Source organism: Rattus norvegicus, chromosome 17, assembly GCF_036323735.1.
Source record: "Rattus norvegicus strain BN/NHsdMcwi chromosome 17, GRCr8, whole genome shotgun sequence".
In the NCBI taxonomy this organism is placed as follows: Eukaryota; Metazoa; Chordata; class Mammalia; order Rodentia; family Muridae; genus Rattus; species Rattus norvegicus.
Window position 1 is genome coordinate 30990244 of NC_086035.1, and position 23523 is coordinate 31013766.

At 46.7% G+C, this 23523-nt stretch overlaps 3 protein-coding genes across 9 annotated transcripts in view; 2 read left to right on the forward strand and 1 right to left on the reverse strand.

Moving 5' to 3' along the window:
- The first annotated feature begins 826 nt into the window (after positions 1-826).
- Tubb2al1 (tubulin, beta 2A class IIa like 1) lies at positions 827-11153 on the forward strand. 4 transcript variants are annotated; one of them, XM_039096193.2, is made up of 3 exons: positions 833-1202; positions 1453-1563; positions 3985-11153. In XM_039096193.2, exons 1-3 carry the CDS (start codon positions 1073-1075, stop codon positions 4044-4046), a joined length of 303 nt encoding a protein of 100 aa, XP_038952121.1. In that variant the 5' UTR covers positions 833-1072; the 3' UTR covers positions 4047-11153. The 4 variants fall into 4 exon arrangements, with proteins under 4 accessions (XP_006253923.1, XP_038952121.1, XP_038952122.1 ...); XM_039096194.2 differs by having other exon boundaries at positions 834-1202; positions 5779-11153; XM_039096195.2 differs by having other exon boundaries at positions 834-1202; positions 5782-11153.
- A 789-nt stretch (positions 11154-11942) lies between these two features.
- Positions 11943-15814, forward strand: Tubb2a (tubulin, beta 2A class IIa). Its single transcript, NM_001109119.1, has 4 exons — positions 11943-12076; positions 13345-13453; positions 13704-13814; positions 14566-15814. The coding sequence occupies exons 1-4, from the start codon at positions 12020-12022 to the stop codon at positions 15624-15626; spliced, it is 1338 nt and encodes a 445-aa protein (NP_001102589.1). The 5' UTR covers positions 11943-12019; the 3' UTR covers positions 15627-15814.
- A 225-nt stretch (positions 15815-16039) lies between these two features.
- Bphl (biphenyl hydrolase like) overlaps positions 16040-23523 on the reverse strand; it is a 36349-nt gene continuing 28865 nt past the window's right edge. For all 4 annotated transcript variants that reach the window (XM_063276588.1, XM_063276586.1, XM_039095883.1 and 1 more), the window contains one exon: positions 16040-16432. In XM_063276588.1, the coding sequence (XP_063132658.1) occupies positions 16422-16432 (11 nt within the window). In that variant the 3' untranslated portion in view covers positions 16040-16421. The remainder of the gene's footprint in view (positions 16433-23523) is intronic.

A 23523-nucleotide genomic window follows, 5' to 3' on the forward strand; every position in this document is an offset into this window, starting at 1 on the left:
TTAGATTGGGGGTTAGAGGGGCTGAAACAACGAAGAGAAGCTACTGCTTGCGTTACCTGCTTCCTACCCATGGCTTTAGATCCACCACACTTCACCAGGCTTCTCAGCTTTTGAATTTTGCTGTGCATCCAGGCGCTCAGGTGCATTCTGTCTGTCTGAACAGCTCCCACAGAATGTGCTGGCTGGAAAGAACTTGGTTCCCATGTAGGTGACCCGATTTTGCTATACGATTATCCCCACCAGTTTGCCACCCAGCTCCCCGATACGCACACTTTCTGTAAATCATTTCCAGTAAACAAACTTCACAACTGTTTGATTTTGGATGCTTACAGATTACTGAGCCTAGAGAATTTCTTTATTGCAGTTGACTTTAAATGTACGTCTAGATCTGGGTTTTGGTGGTAACATCATGCCAATGAGGGCCTTAAATAAATTCTGTTCACATGGGCCTGGTCGAAGCGTGATGACATAATATGTAACATGATAGTCTCGCTTCTCCTTATGAGACAGCAAGTGGCACTAGGTAGCTCTATGACTCCAGGCACCATGGGAGTTTGTATCAGGCATAGTATGGATGTGGGTGGGCATGATACAAAAATGTCTCCCCCCACTCTTTTCCTGTTTGATGTTCACAATAGAAGCTGCATCCAGATAATAGCCAGCTTCCTCCTCGGCTGCACTGTTCCTTCTGAGGCTCCTTCTCTCCAAATTCGTCCATTCTTCCATGATTAGGACCAGAGGCCAGAATGTATGACAGATATAAACCTATGTAGCTAGCTCAGTGAGGGATTGGGTCTGTGTTAGGAGCCTTTAATCCCCAAGTTACAGAAATCTACCCTTGCCTGGAGTGATAGAAAGCAGCTGCCTCTGCAGTTCTGGGAGATCTGCTGTGCCCACTTCCTTCTCCAGGCTCCCCCTGCACCCTGCATCTGTGGTCATAATATGGCGATGCACTGCGCATTCCCAAGACCTCTGCAGCAGCTGCTGCTGCCCAAATACATGGAGGCCAGCAGCACACTAGGCTCTTGCCTGCTGTCTGACCAAGACCTTTCTGGGTGACAGTCTAAGTGTGATGCGATTGCCTTCGTTTCAGTTTTGGGAGGTGATAAGCGATGAGCATGGCATCGACCCCACTGGCAGTTACCATGGCGACAGTGACTTGCAGCTGGAGAGAATCAATGTGTACTACAATGAAGCTGCTGGTAAGGGTTTGGATGTCAGTCTTGCTTTCCACACTGTGGCAGAGGAAGCAGCATGCAGACAAGGAAATGCTTTTTTGCACACTCATTTAAAAAAAAAACCACGTTGCTGTTCCTGAGGACCTCTGTATGCTTTGTGTCTCCATTTTCTTTTTCCTCCTTTGTCTCAATGCTGGGATTTCTGCAATGACTTCTTCTGCTCCATCCATCTCCTTTCCCAAGCCCAGTTGTAAGTCAGCTCTTGTCCCCACAGGCAACAAATATGTACCTCGGGCCATCCTAGTGGACCTGGAGCCAGGCACCATGGACTCAGTGAAGTCGGGACCATTCAGCCAGATCTTCAGGCCAGACAACTTTGTGTTCGGTATGTCGTCATGCTCTAGGAGAGCTGCCCAGCTGACTCATTCCCTTCCTAGCAGCCGTGGGCTTTACAGTTCTGTGTGCAGCATCCAGCTGAGCCTGTGTCCCAGGGACCGCAAGTCCTGGCCTAACCTATGCAGCTGACAAGATCATGTCTGTGGTCACTCTTGACAGCTCAGAGGGGAGTGTGGGTCTGTGGAGGCTGTGAAAGGCCTCTAGGAGGAGCAGCCTCGGGGGGAGGGGGGAGGGGTGGAGGGGTGGAAAGGATGAAAGCCTTCCAAAGGCATCATAGGCTGCAGGGGATTTCAAAGGACCACTGATGCTAGGTAACCACTTCAGTGACCAAGATGTAGCCCAAATGTTTAGAGCTGTCTTCCCCGCCTCTTTAATTATAGCTAATTAAGGGTATTTACAGAACGCTCTGTGTGCTTATTTCCCTAAGCAGCTCCTTTCTCAAGTTCATCCTTTGTTTGAGACAGTCTCATATACCCCAGGATGACCCTCTTGCCTGTAAGTACTGGCCTTATGGGGCATGTGCCACCACACTCAGCTCCTTGCCTTGATTCTAGGCTCCCCTCCCCCCGCCAGTCTTGCAAAGGTGATTTTAGTTTTTAAACCAATCTATAAACCTGGAACAGTTGAGGACGTAATGAGGTACCATACCATATCCGACATAGGTACACGTTGTGTGATGCTTAAAACTGGCCTAAGCATTTTCACCTCAGATATTTCCATGTGGTGAAATATCACAATTCTCTCAGCCTCCAGATATGTACAGAACATTGTTGTTTCTATAGTAACAGCACAGCAGGGTTTTCACTCCCTTCGACTGTAGCTTAGTAACGGCCATCAACATTTCCCCAACACTCTGGATCTCAGCCTTTTTGAGGGTCGTTAAGCTGTGGAAATTTTACCTTTGGAAACAAAAGTATGCCTAAAAGATTTTCCAAGGTATCTCAGGAATAGTCCCACCTTGCCCTTCATGATCTGAATGACACAAGCTGGGATTCCTATGTGTTGTCTCTCGTATTCTCTTTCTTCTCACAGGCTAGATCAGCACAGGAAATTCCTGGGCAAAAGACCACTACACAGAGGGCACCGATGGTGGCATTAGCTTAGGCATCATACATTCGCCTACAGTGTCAGCCATCAACATAAGACCATATAATGCCACTCTTTCTGGGCACCAGCTGGTGGAGAACACAGGTATAACTTATCATCAATAAGGCCCTGTGTGACATCTGAGTCTGTACACTGAAGCTGACCACACCCGTCTGTGATGACCTCACCTACCTGGTGTCAGTCACCATAAGTGGGGTGAACACCTTCTCATACTCCTCAGGTCAGCTGAATGCAGACCTCAGCAAATCAGCTGTGAACACGGTGCCCTTCCTGCATCTTTGTCCAGCAGTGCAGTCAGCCATTCTTTGTCTGGAAAAGCTGATGGTCCCCAGCAGAGGTCATGCTCTGCCTGTGATGCTGACACAAACAGTAAAATAAGTGGGTGAGGGAATTAAGACACCAGTACAGCTTTTGCTGAGGCACTGGCATAATGAAGCCGTCTTGTAACCGATGTGGTCAGAACTGTCCAATGACAGCCCTTCAAATGGGGGCCATAAAAGGAGTGATAACAGCTTTGGGATGTTCCAAGTCTAGGGCCTCCCTGGAGAAGAAGGGATTCGAAGCTCTGCTTTGAGGAGGGGTTGAAATATTTAGTCTAGGAGCACCAGGGTCTGGAAGTACACATGGAAACTAGGTATGACCTACATAGCATTATACCTGTCAGATCAAAAGGACTTCCTAACATTTTTATAGCAGTACAGTTAGACCTGCCGACTGCCTCCATTGGCCCTTATCATTCTAGAACAAGGCGGCAACCTTAACAATTCCTATGGCCACAAAGCTCATTTATCCAGCTAGCTGAGTTGCTTTGGAAGAATTCCCATGAAGTTACAGGTTAGAACCAGGAAAAAAAAATACCCGGCTCATTTACTTCTCATGTGGGATTCATGTGATGCTTTCTTGTCTACTTCTCATGTTCTCATGGGGGACTCACGTGATGCTCTCCGGTCTCTCTTTCACACTCCCGGGGTTGAGCCCTTTGCTGTCCAAAGCGGTCATCTGCACTCTAGTACTGGCTTTTATCTTCGTTGGTTCTATCTCCATGACCCATCTTGGGCATCCTAGGCTCTAGACCATTCTCAACATCTCCTGTCAAGTCTCCCATTCCACATCATGGGTGAAGTCAAGCTGAACATCCCTCAGTGTCCATAGGTCCTCTGTCTGTAGAGTGACCCAACCTCAAGTAGAAACTATTTGGAATGAAAAGTTGCATCTGTAGGGAGCATGCGCAGACATTTTACTTGTTACCCTCTGTAAGCCCTACAGCATAAACAGCTATTCACATGATGTTTACATTGCTTAGGTACTGTGGCTCATCTAAGAGATGATTTAAAGTACACAAAGGAGTGTGGAAGGCATATATGAACGGCTTTACAGAAAGGAGACACATCACACATATCTACAAGTTTATGTAACACTTTCCCATTGGTACTGAAGGAAAGCCATGGTAGTTCTCTATTCCTGGTAATAAGCCATTGCAAAGTGAGTGGCTGAAAGCCACACAGTCGGGAGCAGAAACTCAGCGGTGAAAACGAGTCCATCCGTGAGGAACGCCCAAAGTGAACCTCCTGTTCTACACTGTCATCTCAAGCTCAGCTCATTTTACACAATTCATCTGAGGGGCTTCTTGTCTCCTTGACTATTGACCAAAAGCTGCTCTCTCTATCTGGAAGCTGCCTGGCCATTCCCCATGACATAGTACTTCCTCCTTTCAGGCCAACAGGAGAGCATCTAGAGCCTGATGGCCCAAACTGAGCTGCTCTTCTGTCACCATCTACAAACAGTCTTGTTTTAGGGGCTGTTAGAGATAGCCTACTCAGGAATCCTTAAGGTCAACTGATGTGAATCCTAACTGCTTAAAAAACCCATCTCAGCAGTACCTAGATTAGCATTTGAACAGTTGGAGAGGGGACATCTTAGAATCTGCCCAATGCACATGGACTGCAATAGATTGGAAACAGCATGGTCTTTGGACCCAAATAAACCAGATAAAGCTTATCACGGGGTAAATAAATTAGCTCACTCGTTAGTAAGCACTATGGTTGTTTTGCTAAATGGCAAAGCTGACCTGGCTAATGAATTTTAGAGAGTTCACATAGGTTCAATATATATATATATATGCATATGTATGCATATATATATATATGTGCTGCATCTTAATATTGGTAGCATTATATTAGAAGCAACATTTGGGGCTAAGAAACAGTATTATTTCTTGGTATCTAAGGGGATTGATCCCTGTGGATGCCAAAATTATGGCCAAATATTTGCATACAACCTACACACTTCCTCCCGTTTAATATGTATTGTCTTTAGATTACTGATAAACCCTGATACAGTGTCAAAGCTATGCAAATAGTTGTTTAGCATGACAAGAAAGCTGTTTGTACATGCTCAGTACTGACACACCTTTCCCTTAATTTTGGATATATTTCATCCATGATTGGCTGATTTCATGAATGTTGTCCTATGCAGACATAGGAGCTAACTATAGAAAAAATAAACTTTAAAATTCACCTTACATCTGACATATGAAGATAGTGCTTAGGACTGTTTTGCCCACATGGGAATGAGGCATCTATAGTGACAGATGTGAAGGATCACTCCAGCCAACTAGTCAAGCATTTTTGGGATTTATCTTCGATAAAGGAGGACCATAAGAACCAGGAATGATTTGGGTTTCTCTGAAGATCCCAGTTTCAGAGTCAGGGGATTTTTTTTTCTTTTTAACATCTGAAGTGCTCTTGGCCCAATAAACACTGTTGACAATTTCGTTTCAACATCCCTTTTTAGCCAAAGGAGATACCTTGGTGTTTTGAAAGCACTTTCCCTTGATGTTCCTTGGATACAGTTTCCTATGCAGAATACTCTTACAGAAGCAGCATAGACCACGGTAGGAACCCGGCAGGAGAGACTGTTTCTGAAATACAGCAGTGTGACTGGGAAAGGCCCACATGGAGGAGCACACAGAGCTGCCATTTCTGAGCCAGGCTGTCTCCCTCATGCTTGCAAATATTTGCTGCAAAACTCTCCCCTGCATGCTTTCTGCAAAGGTAAAATTAGGCTCTGTTGAAGTAACTGGCTTCCTTCCCTTCAGAAGAGAAGAAAACATTGATGTCAACCTCCGCAAGTTGTTATTTGCCTTGAAAGCGAAAACGAACAGATCTTGGGCTCAGGAACACTCTGGAAGAACTGAATAGTGTTCTTTCTACAGGAGCTTGGCTGGGTGGAGGGTGCCCTGCTCAGCCCCACCCAAATCCCTTTGCAAACAGATTTGGTGAGATGTGAAAGCCAATGTTTTGTGAATAGGTAACGAAGGAAACAAAGTTGCAAAGCTTATGGGAACAAGGTCTCCTGGTTCTGGGTACCTCACAGAGCTGGTCACCTCTACTGCCCTACTGCATGGTGCAGAGGGTTCCTGGGGACCTACAGACCCAAGGGACTTGTGTAGGGAGGAACGTTCAAAAGATGCCTCAGCTAAAACTACATACCACTGGTTCCCATGGACCAGGAGTACGAATGGTGTCTTAGGGTTTTACTGCTATGAACAGACACCATGGCGAAGGCAACTCTTTTTTTTTTTTTTTTAGATTTATTTATTTATTTTGTATATGAGTACACTGTAGCTGTCTTCTGACACACCAGAAGAGGGCATCGGATTCCATTACAGATGGTTGTGAGCCACCATGTGGTTGCTGGGATTTGAACTCAGGTCCTCTGGAAGAGCAGTCGGTGCTCTTAACCACTGAGCCATCTCTCCAGCCCTCGAAGGCAACTCTTATGAGGACAACATTTAATTGGGGCTGGCTTTAGGTTCTGAGGTTCAGTCCATTGTCATTAAGGCAGCAACATGGCAGTATCCAGGCAGGCATGGTGCAGACAGAGCTGAGAGTTCTACATCTTCATCTGAAGGCTGCTAGTAGAAGACTGACTTCCAGGCAGGTAGGATGAAGGTCTTAAAGCCCACCCCCACAGTAGGACACACCTACTCCAACAGGGTCACACCTTCTAATAGTGCCACTCCCTGGACCAAGCATATGCAAAACATCACAGATGGTAAGAGGAGGATGTGCACACATCAGCATGGGGAGCAGAGGATCAAAAGGGTTCAGTTAAGAAGAGCAGTGCGTCTTAGCCTGCCTAATGCTGCAACCCTTTAATACAATTCCTGAGGTTACAGTAAACCCCAACCATAAGACCTGTTTTGTTGTCCCTTCATAACTATAATATTGCTACTGTTATGAAGCGTAAAATAAATATCTTATATGCAGGATATCTGATATTTAATCCTGTGAAAGGGTTATTCAACCCCCAAAGGGTCGTGACCCGTAGGTTGAGAAGTATTGAGTTAGAGAATCACATAGAAAGTTTCAGTCAGCTTTCTGTCACTGTGACAAAATACCCTAGATTAAAAAAAGGGTATAGGGTTGGGGATTTAGCTCAGTGGTAGAGCACTTGCCTAGCAAGCGCAAGGCCCTGGGTTCGGTCCTCAGCTCTGAAAAAAAAAAAAAAAGAACTTTAAAAAAAAGGGGTATAAGAAGGGAAGTTCCACTTGGCTCAGAGTTTCAGCAATTCGGTTCATGACTGGTTGATTGGCTCTGTGGGCCAGAGCTAGACGTGTACACTAGTGTGGAAACTGACGGTGACAGAAAGTGTGTGAATGGAGGCTAAGAATGGAAAGAGAAAGGGGAGGTGGGACTCCAGTCCCAGTATCCCCCTCTAGGGCACTCTCTCAGCGACTTAACTTCCTTCTACTAAATCCCACTTCTTAAAGGTTCCACCACCTCTTATAGGATTAGACATTAGGGAGCAAGCCTTTAACACAAGAACATTTGGGGGAAATGGAAAATGCAAACTATGGCACTGAACATAAGTTGATTGTGATTTATAAGGGAGTATATGAGACAGAGTGAACACACATGGGACCTTCGGCAGCCAGAAGCCCAAATAAACCCTCCCCATCTTATTTTATCTGATATTTTGGCACTGTGGCAAGAATAATAAGAAATGTAAGCTCCTTGAGTGGGAGAGGGAGAGAAGAGGGCAGAGAGAGGGAGAAGGGGATATAGGATATGATTATACCAGCTGTAATAGCTTAGATTTATGTAACTAATATTATCATGTGGCAGGTGGTATTGTAAGTGTTGTCACACATTAGTCTGTTTCAGTCTTCGTAACAGCCCCAGGGAGGTACGATTTTCCTCAGTGTTCATGGAGATAGCCCAGATCCATAGATGCTTCAAGTCTCTTCTATAAGACAATATTGAATCTGCATAGCCTATGCACAGCCTCCTATGGACTGAACATTATTTCTAGATTGCTAACAATGCCTGACATTATGCCCATCATGCTGTATTTACTATGTGTGTCATATTGTACTGTTCAGACAATGACAACAATCAGAAGCATTTATTGCAAATATTTTTAACTCCTTAAATATAGTTAGGTGAATGACCATATGCAGAGGGCTGGTAATATTATTCCCATTTCACAGATGAGGAAGTGGGTAAGAAGAGGTTAGGTGTTTGAGATTTGCATTCACTCAGCCTCTATGGCCTGTGCTCTTACCAGTCAGGGAATGGGGTTGGGGGGATTCTTCCCCTCTCACAAAACAGCCTTGGCTATATGACACAATCCATTCAGAGGATGCAGTATGGCCCAGGTGATGGAGAGAATGACAGCAGTGTGGGGTGTGGGATTGCATGTGTCTGAGACTTTGTGACGTTGCATTTAAGTCAAAGAGTAAGAAGATGGTATTTGTTTTTTTTAAAGATTTATTTACATATATATATATATATATATATATATATATATATATATATATATATATATATATATATACACACTCCTGCTGTCTTCAGACACTGCAGAAGAGGGCATCCGATCCCATTACAGATGGTTGTGAGCCACCATGTGGTTGCTGGGAATTAAACTCAGGACCTCTGGAAGAGTAGTCAGTGCTCTTAACTGCTGAGCCATTCCTCCAGCCCCTAGTATTTGTTCTTAATTACAAAGGCAAAGATGCTAAAATTACATTCAAAAGGAAAACATCTCATCCCACAAGTAGAGGAAAAGGACGATATTACCGTCAAATATCAATAGTGAAACACACACAACTAGAGATGAGTGGATACATTAGACCTCTTTTTACTTTCTAAATTTTAAAATACAAGTATTTTGTGTGCGTATTTGCACATGTGCCCAAGTGCACTCACACACATGTGGAAATCAAAGGAGAACATTTTGTGAAGTCAGTTCTCTCTGCCCACGTTTATCAGGGATCCAGGGAATGAACTCAGTTTGTATGGCAAACATCTTTATTTGCTGAGCCATCAAATTTTTAAATTTATAACCAAGACATGTACATAATGTGCGTGTATTTATGGGGTTAGAGCTCAACAGAGCTCTAGAAGCCTGGAGGTGCCTCTCCCGTCACCAATGGCCTGACACATCCTTGGAGGTGCTTGAAAACTATCACTACACACTTTACTCTCTCTATTGTTATCAGGTACAAAGTGAATACATTTGATGGGGTTAATGCTGAATCTAATGTTTTCAGAATTTTAGGACCCTTGTAAGGGGACTGATCAATCTGTCTCAAGAATGTCTGTCACCTATAGAAGGAACATCCGTCATGGTTGCATCTAACATGTGATGTGCCCACAGAACATAGTTCACCAAAGCTTTCTCATGAAGACCCTTCCTGGGGGAGCCTGATAAAGGCAAAGTGAGAAACCGGGCAGAGTGAGAGACCGGAGTCCATGTCATCGTCCACCTTCTAGTTCTAATTTTGTCATTGCTATTCTGCAATGCCTTAGGGGACAGACACTGTTAGTAACAGCGATTCTAAAGCAGGAAATGGCCTATGGTTGGAGGACACTGTTGTCCTTTGCCATCCATCCTGTCCAATAGCCAGCAGAACTGCTCCTTTTAGACAAGAAAGACAGATAAAAGGAGAGAGGGGCTATTCTCCCCCTCCCCCCAAAAACATTTCAGAGACCTGTTCTAGAGCCGGGATAGGGAGTGTTAACTTGGCTCATCCCCTCCTGTCATGCACCGGAGCTCCACAAAGCAGCCTTGCTTTGTGATAGTATGATGAAGTTTGAATATTCATACTGGAGAGAGAAGAAAGCAGACCCAGCCCTCAGATGAGTCACTTTGGGCAGGGCAGGCATTGTTTGAAATCTGTGACTCTGGCTATAAATTAATAGATATCAAGGCTGGATGCCGGATGGTGGATGCAGGCTCACTCGGGACAAGGCCCAAAGCAGAAGGCCTTCAGAAGCTATTGTCTGCCCTGAGCAACAGTCACTGTTCACTTACTTTAGGGTCACTCTGTGTCAGAGCACATGGGTGCTGCTTGTCCTTCAGCACAGTATTTTCATCTGGTGAGGTAGGCTCAAAGGTGAGCATGGTTGCTGGAGGAGCCAGCTAGGAAACAGTAGAAAAATGTCACTACTCTCTGCCTGCTAGGAACCCTCACACCCCCAGGATCATATCCTCTCTTCCTCTTGGTCTTAAACTTCCATTATGAATGAAGCAACAAAGGGCAGTAGGCAACTGTTTCAGGGAACTTTTGTGCAATGCCATAATCAGTGACATTCTCCAAAGAAGGGCCATTTCTGCACAGGTTCTGAAAGGTTCTAGCTAATCATGAAGAGCCAAGATGTGGAGCTGGAGGCAAAGTAGGGGAGAAGCTGGAGGCCCAGCCTTGTCCCTGGGAAGAGGATCAGTTGGACAAGCTATCAGTGGGGACCCAACAGCTTGGGGATGGGTAGGAGAAAGAAGAACATTTAGGACATCCATCCCCATCTGAGGAGGTACCAGCACAGCCTGCCTGGAGGTCTGGTTCCCTGAAGCAGAGCCCATGATGATGTAACTTCACTGGGGCTTAATCACGAGTGACTGGCTTGTGGCTCCTGCCTCAGCAAATGACCCAATATTAACATGGCAAACAAGATCCACATTTACAACAGCATCGCCTTGGACTTTATGGAGGCATTTTCACTCCATAAACTCAACCGGCTTTCATATACACCTTCTCATTTCCTGTTCACAAAGCCAGCTCCAAGGCACCTATAATTATGTAATGTTTGAAGAAACTGGCTCCCAAGAGGAAAAGGTGGAGGAAGCTCCTGTTTACCTCTCCACTGTGCCAGACCAACCAAGAGTAACTCCTGGTGGTCCAGTCCTAGTGCCAAGCCTTTGAGACTCACCCAGGGTTTCTGCTAATAGAAACATTGCAAGTTCTTTGGCTTCCTCCCTTTGTAGCTGATCAGATTTTAAACCTTGCTTTTTCAAGGGGAGGAATCAGGGTAGTGATGATGCCTACTGTAGGACAGTACTAGCCAACAGGATGTATGTGAACCCCGAATGTGGGCTGCAACAGTGTTTTTATGTTTTCCTGGTAATCACATTTTTAAAAGTGAAAAAAGTGAGTCATTAAAAATATATTTTAAACACTGTCCAAAACATGATCCCTGTGACCTTTTGTCAGTGGGGTTCTTTGGCTAACTTACCCAGCCCATGAAAACCATGGTTTCTCTCTCACATCTCCTCTTTCCTCCCTGGCTCTCTCGCTCCAACACGTGCCTGTGCCGAGAGCAGAAATTTCAACTTTTAAGGGGCTTTTAGGATCCAAGAGTCCAGAGCAAAGGACACTCTTCCTCCCCATACCCTGCAATCTACCTGTAGAGCGCATCCTTGTCCTCGAAACAGTCCAGACCCTTTCTCAACCCTCCCCTCCTCCTCCCAAGCCGCACCGCGCCTGGCTTTCAACTCGCCCTCGATTATCACCCAGACTTCAAAGAGAACCGGGCTGCAGTTCAAGCCCCTGCCCAGGATGCTGGCATTCCTTTTCAGAAAGGACATCTAATAGAGATACGTTTTCAGTTTTGGGCTCCATATCCAAGAGCGAGGCCACACCTGTCCTGCTATCTGGGGAGGCAGGAGCCCAATCTCGAGTCCCCGGCGTGGTGGGAAGTGAGCAGGGTGGGAGCGGAACCAGAGTGTAACCTAAAGGTATCCACAGTAGACAAACAGCTCAGGTGGACGTTGAGGGGAAGCCAGCAGGACGGGCCGAGGGGCGTAGTAACCCTGGGACGCTGCATACAGCCGGGTGCCCTGCACCTCGCACCGCGCCCCGGCTCCCTCTCGCGGTGCCGCAGTCCCCGCAGCGCCGCCCCTCGGCTCTGCCCCCGTGACGTCAGCGGGGCTGGGCGGTCCCCGGGTATAAAAGGTGGAGCTGGGGGAAGGCGACTGGTCTTTTGCTCTCCTTAGCCCTCGGTCCACGCACTGCTCCTAGGGCAAGAGCCTTCACCTCTTCTACAGCCAACACCATGCGCGAGATCGTGCACATCCAGGCGGGCCAATGCGGCAACCAGATCGGCGCTAAGGTGGGAGCACCCCTAGGGAGGAAATGGATGAGGTCGCCCCCTCGGGTCGGGGTCCCAAGGTTGTGTGGGGGTGGGGTGGGGAGTGAGGGGTGGAGGGTGAGGGGTAGAGGGTGAGGGGTAGGGAGTGGGGGGTGGAGGCAAGCCGGACCTAGGGGTTCCAGAGGAGCCTGTGCTGGTGCTGGTGTCGCATTCCTTCGCTGGCTACTGGGCGGACCGGGTCCTAAAAGCGGGTCCTGAAAGCCGACTAATCTGCCACGATGGGTGCGACAGGGTGTCTTAAATTAAGGTCCATTACATTGCTTTGGGACACAGCCCTTCTGCAGGGTGCAAATGACATTACTCTGGGTGTTTTCGTCTCTGAAATTTGGGTTGGGGTGTCACTCCATGTATTGAAAAATCTCATGTCAAATGTAATTTGTATACGTATATTTTGTCTATCATTTGAATCAAAAAAATGCAGTGTCATTGGGTTGACAGATGTTACAGAGGCTTGTCTTTGGGCCAACAGACGAGGGTGTTAGACAAATTCTCTTACTAGGGCTCGCCTAGATGTAACTTAAAACGCAATGGTCGTCTTTCTCCTCTGTGAGACTCGGAATGGGGGCTGAGAGACCTGATGGCAGCGGGGAGACAGCAATGAGCATTAAACATGGGTGTGGGCAGGTTCCTGTACAAGGACGTGGTCTCTTTCAACACCGCCATATTGCCCACCCAACCTCCCCACTCCCTTTTCCTGCTGCCAAGTCACAATGCAGGCTGCATCCTGAGGGAGGCCAGCTTTTTCCGGGGCTGCCAGATGCCCTCTCAGGATTTTACTGCCCATCCCCGAACATTTCCTAGTCAGGGTCAATACCCGAAGCCAATATGTAGGTCAGTGGTATAAAACCGGGCTGTTGAAAGCTGTCATGGAGTCTGTGCCAGCAGCCATTGATCCCTGGAGGCACAGGGGGTGGGGCACCTGATCTTCCCTTCTGCCATTCCCATCCATCAGGCTGTATGTGTAACATTCAGCCTTGCCTGGAGTGATAGAAAGCAGCTGCCTCTGCAGTTCTGGGAGATCTGCTGTGCCCACTTCCTTCTCCAGGCTCCCCCTGCACCCTGCATCTGTGGTCATAATATGGCGATGCACTGCGCATTCCCAAGACCTCTGCAGCAGCTGCTGCTGCCCAAATACATGGAGGCCAGCAGCACACTAGGCTCTTGCCTGCTGTCTGACCAAGACCTTTCTGGGTGACAGTCTAAGTGTGATGCGATTGCCTTCGTTTCAGTTTTGGGAGGTGATAAGCGATGAGCATGGCATCGACCCCACTGGCAGTTACCATGGCGACAGTGACTTGCAGCTGGAGAGAATCAATGTGTACTACAATGAAGCTGCTGGTAAGGGTTTGGATGTCAGTCTTGCTTTCCACACTGTGGCAGAGGAAGCAGCATGCAGACAAGGAAATGCTTTTTTGCACACTCATTTAAAAAAAAAACCACGTTGCTGTTCCTGAGGACCTCTGTATGCTTTGTGTCTCCATTTTCTTTTTCCTCCTTTGTCTCAATGCTGGGATTTCTGCAATGACTTCTTCTGCTCCATCCATCTCCTTTCCCAAGCCCAGTTGTAAGTCAGCTCTTGTCCCCACAGGCAACAAATATGTACCTCGGGCCATCCTAGTGGACCTGGAGCCAGGCACCATGGACTCAGTGAGGTCGGGACCATTCGGCCAGATCTTCAGGCCAGACAACTTTGTGTTCGGTATGTCGTCATGCTCTAGGAGAGCTGCCCAGCTGACTCATTCCCTTCCTAGCAGCCGTGGGCTTTACAGTTCTGTGTGCAGCATCCAGCTGAGCCTGTGTCCCAGGGACCGCAAGTCCTGGCCTAACCTATGCAGCTGACAAGATCATGTCTGTGGTCACTCTTGACAGCTCAGAGGGGTGTGTGGGTCTGTGGAGGCTGTGAAAGGCCCTAGGAGGAGCAGCCTCTGGGGGTGGGGCATTGGAAACGATAAAAGCCTTCCAAGGGCATCATAGGCTGTAGGAGATTTCAAAGGATCACTGATGCCAGGTAACCACTTCAGTGACCAAGATGTAGCCCAAATGTTTAGAGCTGTCTTCCCCGCCTCTTTAATTATAGCTAATTAAGGGTATTTACAGAATGCGCTCTGTGCATAACTTTAGAAGTTACTGAAAATTGTTAAGATGTGTCCTCTTGGGGTTGGGGATTTAGCTCAGTGGTAGAGCGCTTGCCTAGGAAGCGCAAGGCCCTGGGTTCAGTCCCCAGCTCCGAAAAAAAAAAGAAAAGAAAAAAAAAGTTATTTAGGATTGGGGATTTAGCTTAGTGGTAGAGGGCTTGCCTAGCGAGCACAAGGCCCTGGGTTCGGTCCCCAGCTCCGAAAGAAAAAAAAAAAAAAAAAGATGTGTCCTCTTCCTCCCCATGTTTTCCACTTTCTTTTATAGTCCAAGGACACCACCCTGGATTCCTAAGTGACTAATATTCTCTTTTTCAGGTCAGAGTGGTGCAGGAAATAACTGGGCAAAGGGCCACTACACAGAGGGTGCCGAGCTGGTGGACTCTGTCCTGGATGTGGTGAGGAAGGAGTCAGAAAGCTGTGACTGTCTCCAGGGCTTCCAGCTGACCCACTCACTGGGGGGAGGCACTGGCTCAGGCATGGGGACCCTGCTCATCAGCAAGATCAGAGAAGAGTACCCAGACCGCATCATGAACACCTTCAGCGTCATGCCCTCACCCAAGGTCTCTGACACTGTGGTGGAGCCCTATAATGCCACCCTCTCCGTGCACCAGCTGGTAGAGAACACAGATGAAACCTATTCCATTGACAATGAGGCTCTGTATGACATCTGCTTCCGCACCCTGAAGCTGACCACGCCCACCTATGGCGATCTCAACCACCTGGTGTCAGCCACCATGAGTGGAGTGACCACCTGCCTGCGCTTCCCTGGCCAGCTGAACGCAGACCTGCGCAAGCTGGCTGTGAACATGGTGCCCTTCCCGCGCCTGCACTTCTTCATGCCAGGCTTCGCACCTCTGACCAGCAGGGGCAGCCAGCAGTACCGAGCCCTGACAGTGCCCGAGCTCACCCAGCAGATGTTCGACTCCAAGAACATGATGGCTGCCTGCGACCCACGCCATGGCCGCTACCTGACCGTAGCCGCCATTTTCCGGGGCCGCATGTCCATGAAGGAGGTGGATGAGCAGATGCTCAACGTGCAGAACAAGAACAGCAGCTACTTCGTGGAGTGGATCCCCAACAATGTGAAGACGGCCGTGTGTGACATCCCTCCTCGTGGCCTCAAGATGTCAGCCACCTTCATTGGCAACAGCACCGCCATCCAGGAGCTGTTCAAGCGCATCTCGGAGCAGTTCACTGCCATGTTCAGGCGCAAGGCTTTCCTGCACTGGTACACGGGCGAGGGCATGGACGAGATGGAGTTCACCGAGGCAGAGAGCAACATGAATGACCTGGTGTCTGAGTACCAGCAGTACCAGGATGCCACGGCTGATGAGCAGGGCGAGTTCGAGGAGGAGGAGGGCGAGGATGAGGCTTAAGAACTTCTCGGATACATTGTGCACCCTTAGTGAACTTCTGTTGTCCTCCAGCATGGTCTTTCTATTTGTAAATTATGGTGCTCAGTTTGCCTCTGTCTGAAATTCACTGTTGATGTAATAGTGTGAACCTCCTTTCAAGATTACAGTATTGTCTCAGAAATCTATATGAATAAAAAAGCATGTGTATAAGATCTGTGGCCCTTTTCTCGTCGACACCTTTTTTTTTTTTTTTTTCTGAAATACAAATCTTCAGGGTGTAATAGCATTGTGGGACTTATGCTTAATGTTTTAATGGTTAGCATTCCAGTGAACCTGTCAAATCAAGGACTAAGACTAAAGCTTTTAACTCTCAGGCAATAAAAGTATGTTCTATATTTAAGAAGTCCTAAAATAGCAAACAGAAACACTGCAAATGTTTTCCATAAAATTTATTTGAAAACAAATCATGGTAAGAATTTACTTTGAAGACAATGATAGAAAGTTAGTGTTAAAAATGCTAATGTTCATGTTTTTTGCAGCTATTGAAGCTACAACCTGATTTGGGTTTGCTATTTTCCCGGCTTGTGTAGAGTCCCATTGCAGGGAAGGCAGTAAGCCTGGTAGGCCTGTCTGTGAACTGAGGTGAAAAGCGAGGGAAGGTGTTTGCGAGCATCCAGGTAACAGGCAATGACATGGTCCTTCAATACAGAATCTCCTAGACACCAGAGGTTTCCTGCTCTCACTGTAGAAAGTCTTCTACCAACCTGTTGAATTCATCCGCAAAGCGCAAGTGTAGGTTATGCTTGCCCTCTGGCATCAGGTGCAACCTATGAAACAAAGCAAGCTTTTCGTCAGTGGTGTAAATTAAAAATGCTTTCCCCTCTTCAGCCTTTGATGAGGATCTTTCAGAACCAAATAAAGTTTCCAAGAACATGAATGTCAGGGCGAACCCCCTTGGAGGTTCTGACCACCCCGGAGGTAAACCATAAGGTCTTCACTGAACACGGGCAATATGTTTGGAATCACATCAGTTACATAAATGGTTTGACTGAAAGACAGTGAAGAATGCGATCTGGTAATTACTTGAGAAATATATTTTTAGCCAATTTGTATTTTAAAAGACTAATGAGAAAATGACTGAAAAGTAATAGGGGTGACAGTGATGGACTGTCACCCCTAATTCTTCAAAAGAAAAGATGGAAAAATAAGAGATGGTCAGAATTCACTGAGTTGCACAGGTGAGTTCTTATTGGGGTGGGAGGGGGTGGTATCTGTATGGTGATAGTGGGCAGGCCAAATAGGAGTTCTAAGGCAGCAGCAGCCTCCATGCAAGATTCCAAGGCATCTTGTCATTCTCAGAGTACAGGACAAAGAAGACTGATTGCAGTCAGCAGACAGAAGGGAAAACGCCTTAGGAATTTTGGGTGGGTGTTGGGGCTCAGCAGCTGTGTGGGCAGAACTACTTTTGCAGCTGTCACATGATGTCTTTGGTGGTCCCCTCTGTCCCGAAAAGGCTTTTTTTTTTCCTATTTAATGTGATCTTAGTCAAAGGGGTTTGATTTGCAATCTTTCATACAATAAATACAATTTAAAAATCTATTTAGTAGCTTCTAAAGTGTAAAAATAAAGTTTAAACAAAGCTTTTTAGGTGGCCAAGCCCCAGTTCAAGTCGTGCTGTCTACAGTGACAACTGGGTGTCAAAGGCATTAGTCTGGAGCAAAATTCCAATGACTACATTCTGTAGTTCTCTGACCTCTTAGCAGGAAGGCTAATGCTCTCAGCAGTTCAGTGGGAGGACTCTGGGGGAAGGCAGCCCTCCTCAGGAGAGGCTGTGTGTCTTGCAACTCTGCTGTGCCAATAACAGGGATGGGACAACTAAGGCTAAAATGTAAAGGGAATACACACTTTTGGTCCCTTTTAGGGGGCTGCTGTAACATTAATAATGCCTAGTAATGATAACCCAGAACATTTAGGTTTAAAATGTGATTCTTATAAGGGATAAGTTGGGCTGGAGAGATGGCTCAGTAGTTAAGACCACTGACTGCTTTTCCAGAGGTCCTGAGTTCAATTCCCAGCAACCACATGGTGGCTCACAACCATCTGTAGTGGGACCCGATGCCCTCTTCTAGTGTATGTCTGAAGACAGCTGCAGTGTGCTCCTATGAATAAAAATAGACAAATCTTTAAGAAAATAAAGGGATAAGTTATTCCAGCCCCAAAGATAATCCAGCTGTACCACCTAGGAATGGGACTGCAGGGATACTCAGAGCTGCCGGTTTTAGGACACAGAAAAGACTCAGCTTCCCAGGATGCTGAGGTAATAGAAGGACAAGTATAGGACAGACTATGACCATGTATCTTAATTAAGCTGGGTTCAGAAGCCAGGAAACCCTGACCTGACCATCCTGAAGTACATCCAACTCAGCTGCCACCAGTTCTGCCCTGTTTCTACAACCTGTGTGTTTCCAATAAAAACAGCTGCAAACCCCTTTTTTAAAGCTTTGCAGTGAAGCCTGATGAAGCCTACAGTGTTTCTACATCTCTAGATCTTGGGAAAGTATTAAAACTATGAGAGAACTACCTTAGATGTCAGATGGGTGTATTAGTGGATGCATGGGTGGACAGCGGACGAACAGTGATGGATGGATGGATGGATAAATGAATAGGTGGATGGGTGGATGGACAGATGGAAATATAAAGAAAATTATTCTCCTTGATGCTGTTTCTTAGCACAAATCCTCCCTTCACACTGAGTGGAGCCTGCTGTGAATCCTCTTGGGAACAGGACCAGAACAGCCAGGCATAAACACTCGGCCAGGAAGCTACTCTGCTGCTGACCCAGTTCTTACCCAGACAATAAAAGGATACACATGCCTCACTGAGTGGCTTTCAGTCACATTCTCCAGGAAAACCAGTAGGAAAGCCTAAACACATGGCTCAGATGCCAGTGAAGGGGCTCTACATGGTTCCTATTTGTAAGACAGAGGTCCTGTAGCATGTGGAGTCTTTAGAAAAAGATTCTAGAGCTCTTGGGGAGCCTGTTAAGGTGGGATACACCCAGTGGTCATCTGAGCTCTGCTGACTTAGCCCCTCTTGGTCATGGCGCATGGGATGCTGCCAATCTTGTCATATTACCATTTTGTCCTCATTCTTGCTGTTCTCGGCTTTCAAATGAAGCTGCGAGCGCTGTCCGATAGTGGTGGGACCTAATGAACACGCTCTAGCATCTTTGCTCTGAATGAACATGACAATATTCTCAGTATCTTATGAACCTATGGCCAGGAAGAGCATGTGAGCTTCTGCTTTCTCTGGAAATGAGCGGCTGGTTCTCTGTGAGGGGCTCTTGTCCATCACGAAGGTGAACGGCAGCAGGTTACACCCTTCCCTCAAAGGCACAGCTTCAAAGCTATGCAAACCTGGCTGGCTATAACAGATTCCCTATTCAGAAAAGGAATATTTTCTTTTTTGATTATGCTTTTGAGAAAGCCCTAAGAAAATAGTAAGGTGTGAGAACTACACATTTCTTCCAACTGGTGAAGCGAGAAGCCACTGCCCCCAGACTTTGCCCTACGAGACATGGGGTGGGTGGGGCAGACAACTCAAAGGGAAGTTTCTTTTCCTAAGTCTAATAATCACAGCTCATGCATGAAAAGATAAGTTAAATCACTGCAGTGACCCCTACCCACTCTGGATGGAGCACTTCCATTAGGTCTGCAGGGTTAATTAGCTACTGTGGTGTGTGGAGGACAAACCTTCCGAGATGCCAGGGATGTGGCTGGGGCTACCAACTGCAGTGCAAGAAGGACATACATTATAGAGGTCATCAATGGGGGAGGGGCTTTATGGAAGTAGTATGACCTCTGCACTGACAGCTACAGCTCCCCTCCCCCACCACTCAGCCACCATTCTTCACCTGAAAAATGGCGGTAGTAATGGTACTCCTGAGACTATGCTGGAAACCAAAAGAAAGATTGCATGTAAGGCATATGCACTAGTCTGTAGGCATTTCATTGGTATCTGCTATTGTTTTGTTATGTATTATACTTTGTGAAATTCTAACTGAGCTTGGCATAAATATTCTGACTCAGGGAGCACAGTTTATTTATATTTACTGACTGACATAAAACCTCCAGTTGGAAGATTTTTTCCCTTAAGAAAATGTGTTTAAGATTTGCCTGGACAGGGTCAGACTCTGGTCCTTTTGAGTCAAAATGGCCTCAGCCCTGGGGATTTCTAGTTGAAGTTAACATTGCAGGGCTCTAGCTGACTACCGCTAGGGGACAGGTGTTGGGGAATGTTTTATGCCTGTGTTCAGAGATCTGGTTGGATGTTGGCATTGTCAAGCATCTCCTGTCTCAATGTTGTATAAAAATTGTTTGCCATCACCTCTGGTTGGTTAATACAGAGCTGATCAGTCAATGGCTGGGCAGGAAAGAAGGGGCCGGGGCTTCCGATCCCAGTGAAGAGGTCCTGGGGGGGAAAGGAGGAGGAGGAGAGAGTGGAGAAATGAATTGCCAGGAGAGAACAGAGAAGACCGGTGGAGAGCAGGAGCAGCCAGAGGGAGACTAAAATGGCACGTAATACCACATGGCTGGAAAGTTGCTGGGAAATAGGCCAGGCCAGGATGGTCAGGTTAGAATAGATGAGAATCCTGCCCAGCTACAGTGCCAGAAGCTTATTAATAAATATACCAGGTCTCCATGTCATTGTTTCATAGCTAGGCTGAGCATAGAAAAGCCATGCATTTACAGAGTAGTCATCATAGCGTGGGGGTTGGGGATGGAAACTCCCAGCAAGATGTGGTGTGCAAGCAGGTGCCTTCCATCAGCCTCTCCCTCCTCCAGGATCCTGGTCTTTTCAGTTTCTAGTGTGAATCGGCTCCATCTTCATGCTCCAATTCACACTGCTCCAGGAGGCTTGGGCATCTCACACTGATGGCTAGACTTGGAGAGCCAAGGACGCAGCAGAAAGAGGGCTTCCCACCCTTCAGTGACCCAGACAAGAAGGCAGCAACTAGCCCACCACCTACCTAGATGGCCACTCCTGTCACATCACTCCACTAACATAACCTCCAGGAAAGCCACCTCAAGATCAAGAACTCTAGAGGGAGGCATGTGCCCCTTAGCCCTTCCCCATAGGATTAATATCACACATCAATTTGACTGGGTCTCGGGATACTCAGGTATTTAACTAGATGTGATTGCAGTTGTGCCTGAGTGTGTTTGGGGATGACATTAAAACCTGAATCCACGGGCTGAGTAAGGTTATTATTGCCCTCCCTAGTGTGAGTAGAGCTGGTTCAATCTGTTGAAGGTCAGGTTGAAAAGCTACCTGGCACCTACGTTTTACACACCAGAAAAAAAAAAAAAACAAAACTAGAGATGTCATGTGCAATGCTTGAGGGCACAGTCAAATGGCACTCCATTGCTCTTAATCCCAAGGTCACAAATGCTATTCAGTACCCTTTCATTTCCAGAGATTTCTCCATTAGTTTTTCCCCCTGGCTGAAACAACCCTGCAATGTCATTCTGTAAACATTGATTTTACCCCTCTTCTCTCCTGCTTGCTGGGCTCCAAGGCCTGCCTGACCATGCAGCTGGGCCCCTGCAGAGTCTGACCCTTGAGTGCCTACTGCTCCTGCTTTGCACATGCTTTCTGCCTTCTTCCCTTTCCACATTCTCCCTCCCCCAACCTTTAAAATACGCTAGATTAGATCTGAGAGAGCTATTCAACGGGATAAAGATCAAATCACATGCCGAGAGCTGTTTAAAAGGTATGAATAAGGAACCATGTGATCATGGGGGTAAGGAAGCTTCCCTGAGGGGGAGATGCTGAGCTGTGATGTGAAGGATAAGTATACTGGACGGGCAGGAAGGGAGGAAGGGGCATGGAGGTTTGCCACTGGAGCTGAAATGCAGATTCTGGCTTCTGTTAATGCCTGAGATCTGAAGCCTCCTCAAAAACACTTATGGAATGATCTCCATCCCCGTCATATGCTGAAATCTCAGTATCTCTAAGAGTGACTTAGTTCAAAATATGGTCATGTCCTGATCTGCTGTGACTAGTGACCCTATAAAGAAAGGGAAAGTGGGTCACAGGATCAGAGGAAAGACTGTCTGTGAGCTGGGGAGCAAGGACTCTGTCAACAGCCCCATCCTGGACTCTAGAACTGGAGAAGATTGATGTTTGTGTTGTAATGGAGTCATGTCTTCATAAAGCCGCTGTATGTTGACAATATTGAGGCTGGGGGTGATGCTTAGGGGCAGAATGTCCTGACCTTATCCCCAGCAATGTAGACAAAAATGAATATAAAGTACCATAAATGAAAAATGCAGCTACTGGGCAGTGGTGGTGCACATCTTTCATCCCAGCCCTCAGGGAGGCAGAGACAGGCGGATTTCTGGGTTCAAGGCCAGCCTGGTCTGCAGAGAAAGCTCCAAGATGGCTAAGGCTTCACAGAGAAACCTTGTGTGGAAAAGACAAAAAAAAAAAAAAAAAAAAAGCCAAAAACAAAACAAAGCAAAAAAACCCAAACCAACAAGAAGTGCACCTAGTATATCTATATTGCCAAACATCGCAGCTTAGCCTAGCCTACCTTAAACATGCTTACATGCTACAGCTGAGCGAAATCATCTCCTATGCTACAGACCCTGATTCTTTTTTTTTTAAATATAGGTTTATTATATATATATATATATATATATATATATATATATATATGTACACTGTAGCTGTCTTCAGACACACCAGAAGAGGGCATCATATCCCAGACTGTGAGCCACCATGTAGTTGCTGGGATTTGAACTCAGGACCTCTGGAAGAGCAGTCAGTGCTCTTAACCTCTGAGCCATCTCTCCAGCCCCAGACCCTGATTCTTAATAAAGCATTGAGAACTACATGTAGATTAGTGAACTCTGAACTGAACAGGGAAAGCCTATGGTTGCATGGGATGCTCTGATATTACTGCAGAGTTGAAAGTCTTTCTTAGAGGACAGCTGAGGCAGACACTCTAACTTCCCTGAGGCAGCCAAGCTAGCTGGTTCACAGCACAGAGCCTTGACCTTGCTGTGCACTCACATTCCCTCCAGTCAGTCCAGCTCGGCTACCTCCAAGAGCCTCTTCACACCAGCTCTAGAGTATGATGGGTGCCAATTAACGCTTGAGAAGATTTCCTGATAGCTACTAGGGCTGGCTGTAATGGGAAGTGTCCACCCAGAGCTGGCAGACAAGACTGGCGAGAAGTCTGTAAGCCAGGAGGGAGGCCTGGCTAGGCAGGAAGACTCCAAAGACAGGGTCTGTTCACCTCACTGCTGCAGTCAGAACAGCTCTCACCACTGGTTTTACACAAGAGCTTCTGGGGGAGAAATGCAGCTGTCTAAAACCAAAACCTTAAAACAAAGGCCTCTTTTGCTTTTGTGAGACTATGATTCCTCTCCTGTGAAGAGAGAAAAAAGAAGGGAAGGAGACAGATTGGCAAAGCTGGAGGCTGGTCTCCTTCCAAGGCAGCAAAAGCGCCAATGGTGTGACTCATACACAGCAAGTATTTCTTGGTAAAAACCTGGTGAGCACAGATTATGCTTTTAACCGTAGCTAAAGGCACGTCTGGCAAGGTGTGCTACTGTCCTGCCTCACAGCAGATGCACAGCAGGGGTTAGCTGCTCTCTGAGCTGCTGTCTTTCTTTGGGATCCCAAAGAAACCTGCAGTGGTCTTATAGGTTGCCACCCAACATAAAAGGCTCTTTCAGCAAAAGGAGTGGAAAATACAGACTGTTTTTAGAGAACTGTTGCTAATAACATTTTTCCTCCAACCCGTCAGTTCCAAAGGATAGTGATGTAAGAAAATGATTTTCCAGCAAATGTACAGGAAGGGCACATTTTTCTTCAATATTGATGTATTCTGTTGCTAGGAGATAGGTTT

What these genes read in the sequence shown, in the direction of transcription:
- Tubb2al1 (XM_006253861.5), top strand. Translation starts at nt 1,073, where the DNA reads ATGCGATTGCCTTCGTTTCAGTTTTGGGAGGTGATAAGCGATGAGCAT. An exon ending in GTACTACAATGAAGCTGCTG is followed by an intron (nt 1,203 to 1,452) that starts GTAAGGGTTTGG and finishes TTGTCCCCACAG; the next exon opens with GCAACAAATATGTACCTCGG.
- Tubb2a (NM_001109119.1), top strand. Translation starts at nt 12,020, where the DNA reads ATGCGCGAGATCGTGCACATCCAGGCGGGCCAATGCGGCAACCAGATC. An exon ending in GCAACCAGATCGGCGCTAAG is followed by an intron (nt 12,077 to 13,344) that starts GTGGGAGCACCC and finishes CCTTCGTTTCAG; the next exon opens with TTTTGGGAGGTGATAAGCGA. An exon ending in GTACTACAATGAAGCTGCTG is followed by an intron (nt 13,454 to 13,703) that starts GTAAGGGTTTGG and finishes TTGTCCCCACAG; the next exon opens with GCAACAAATATGTACCTCGG.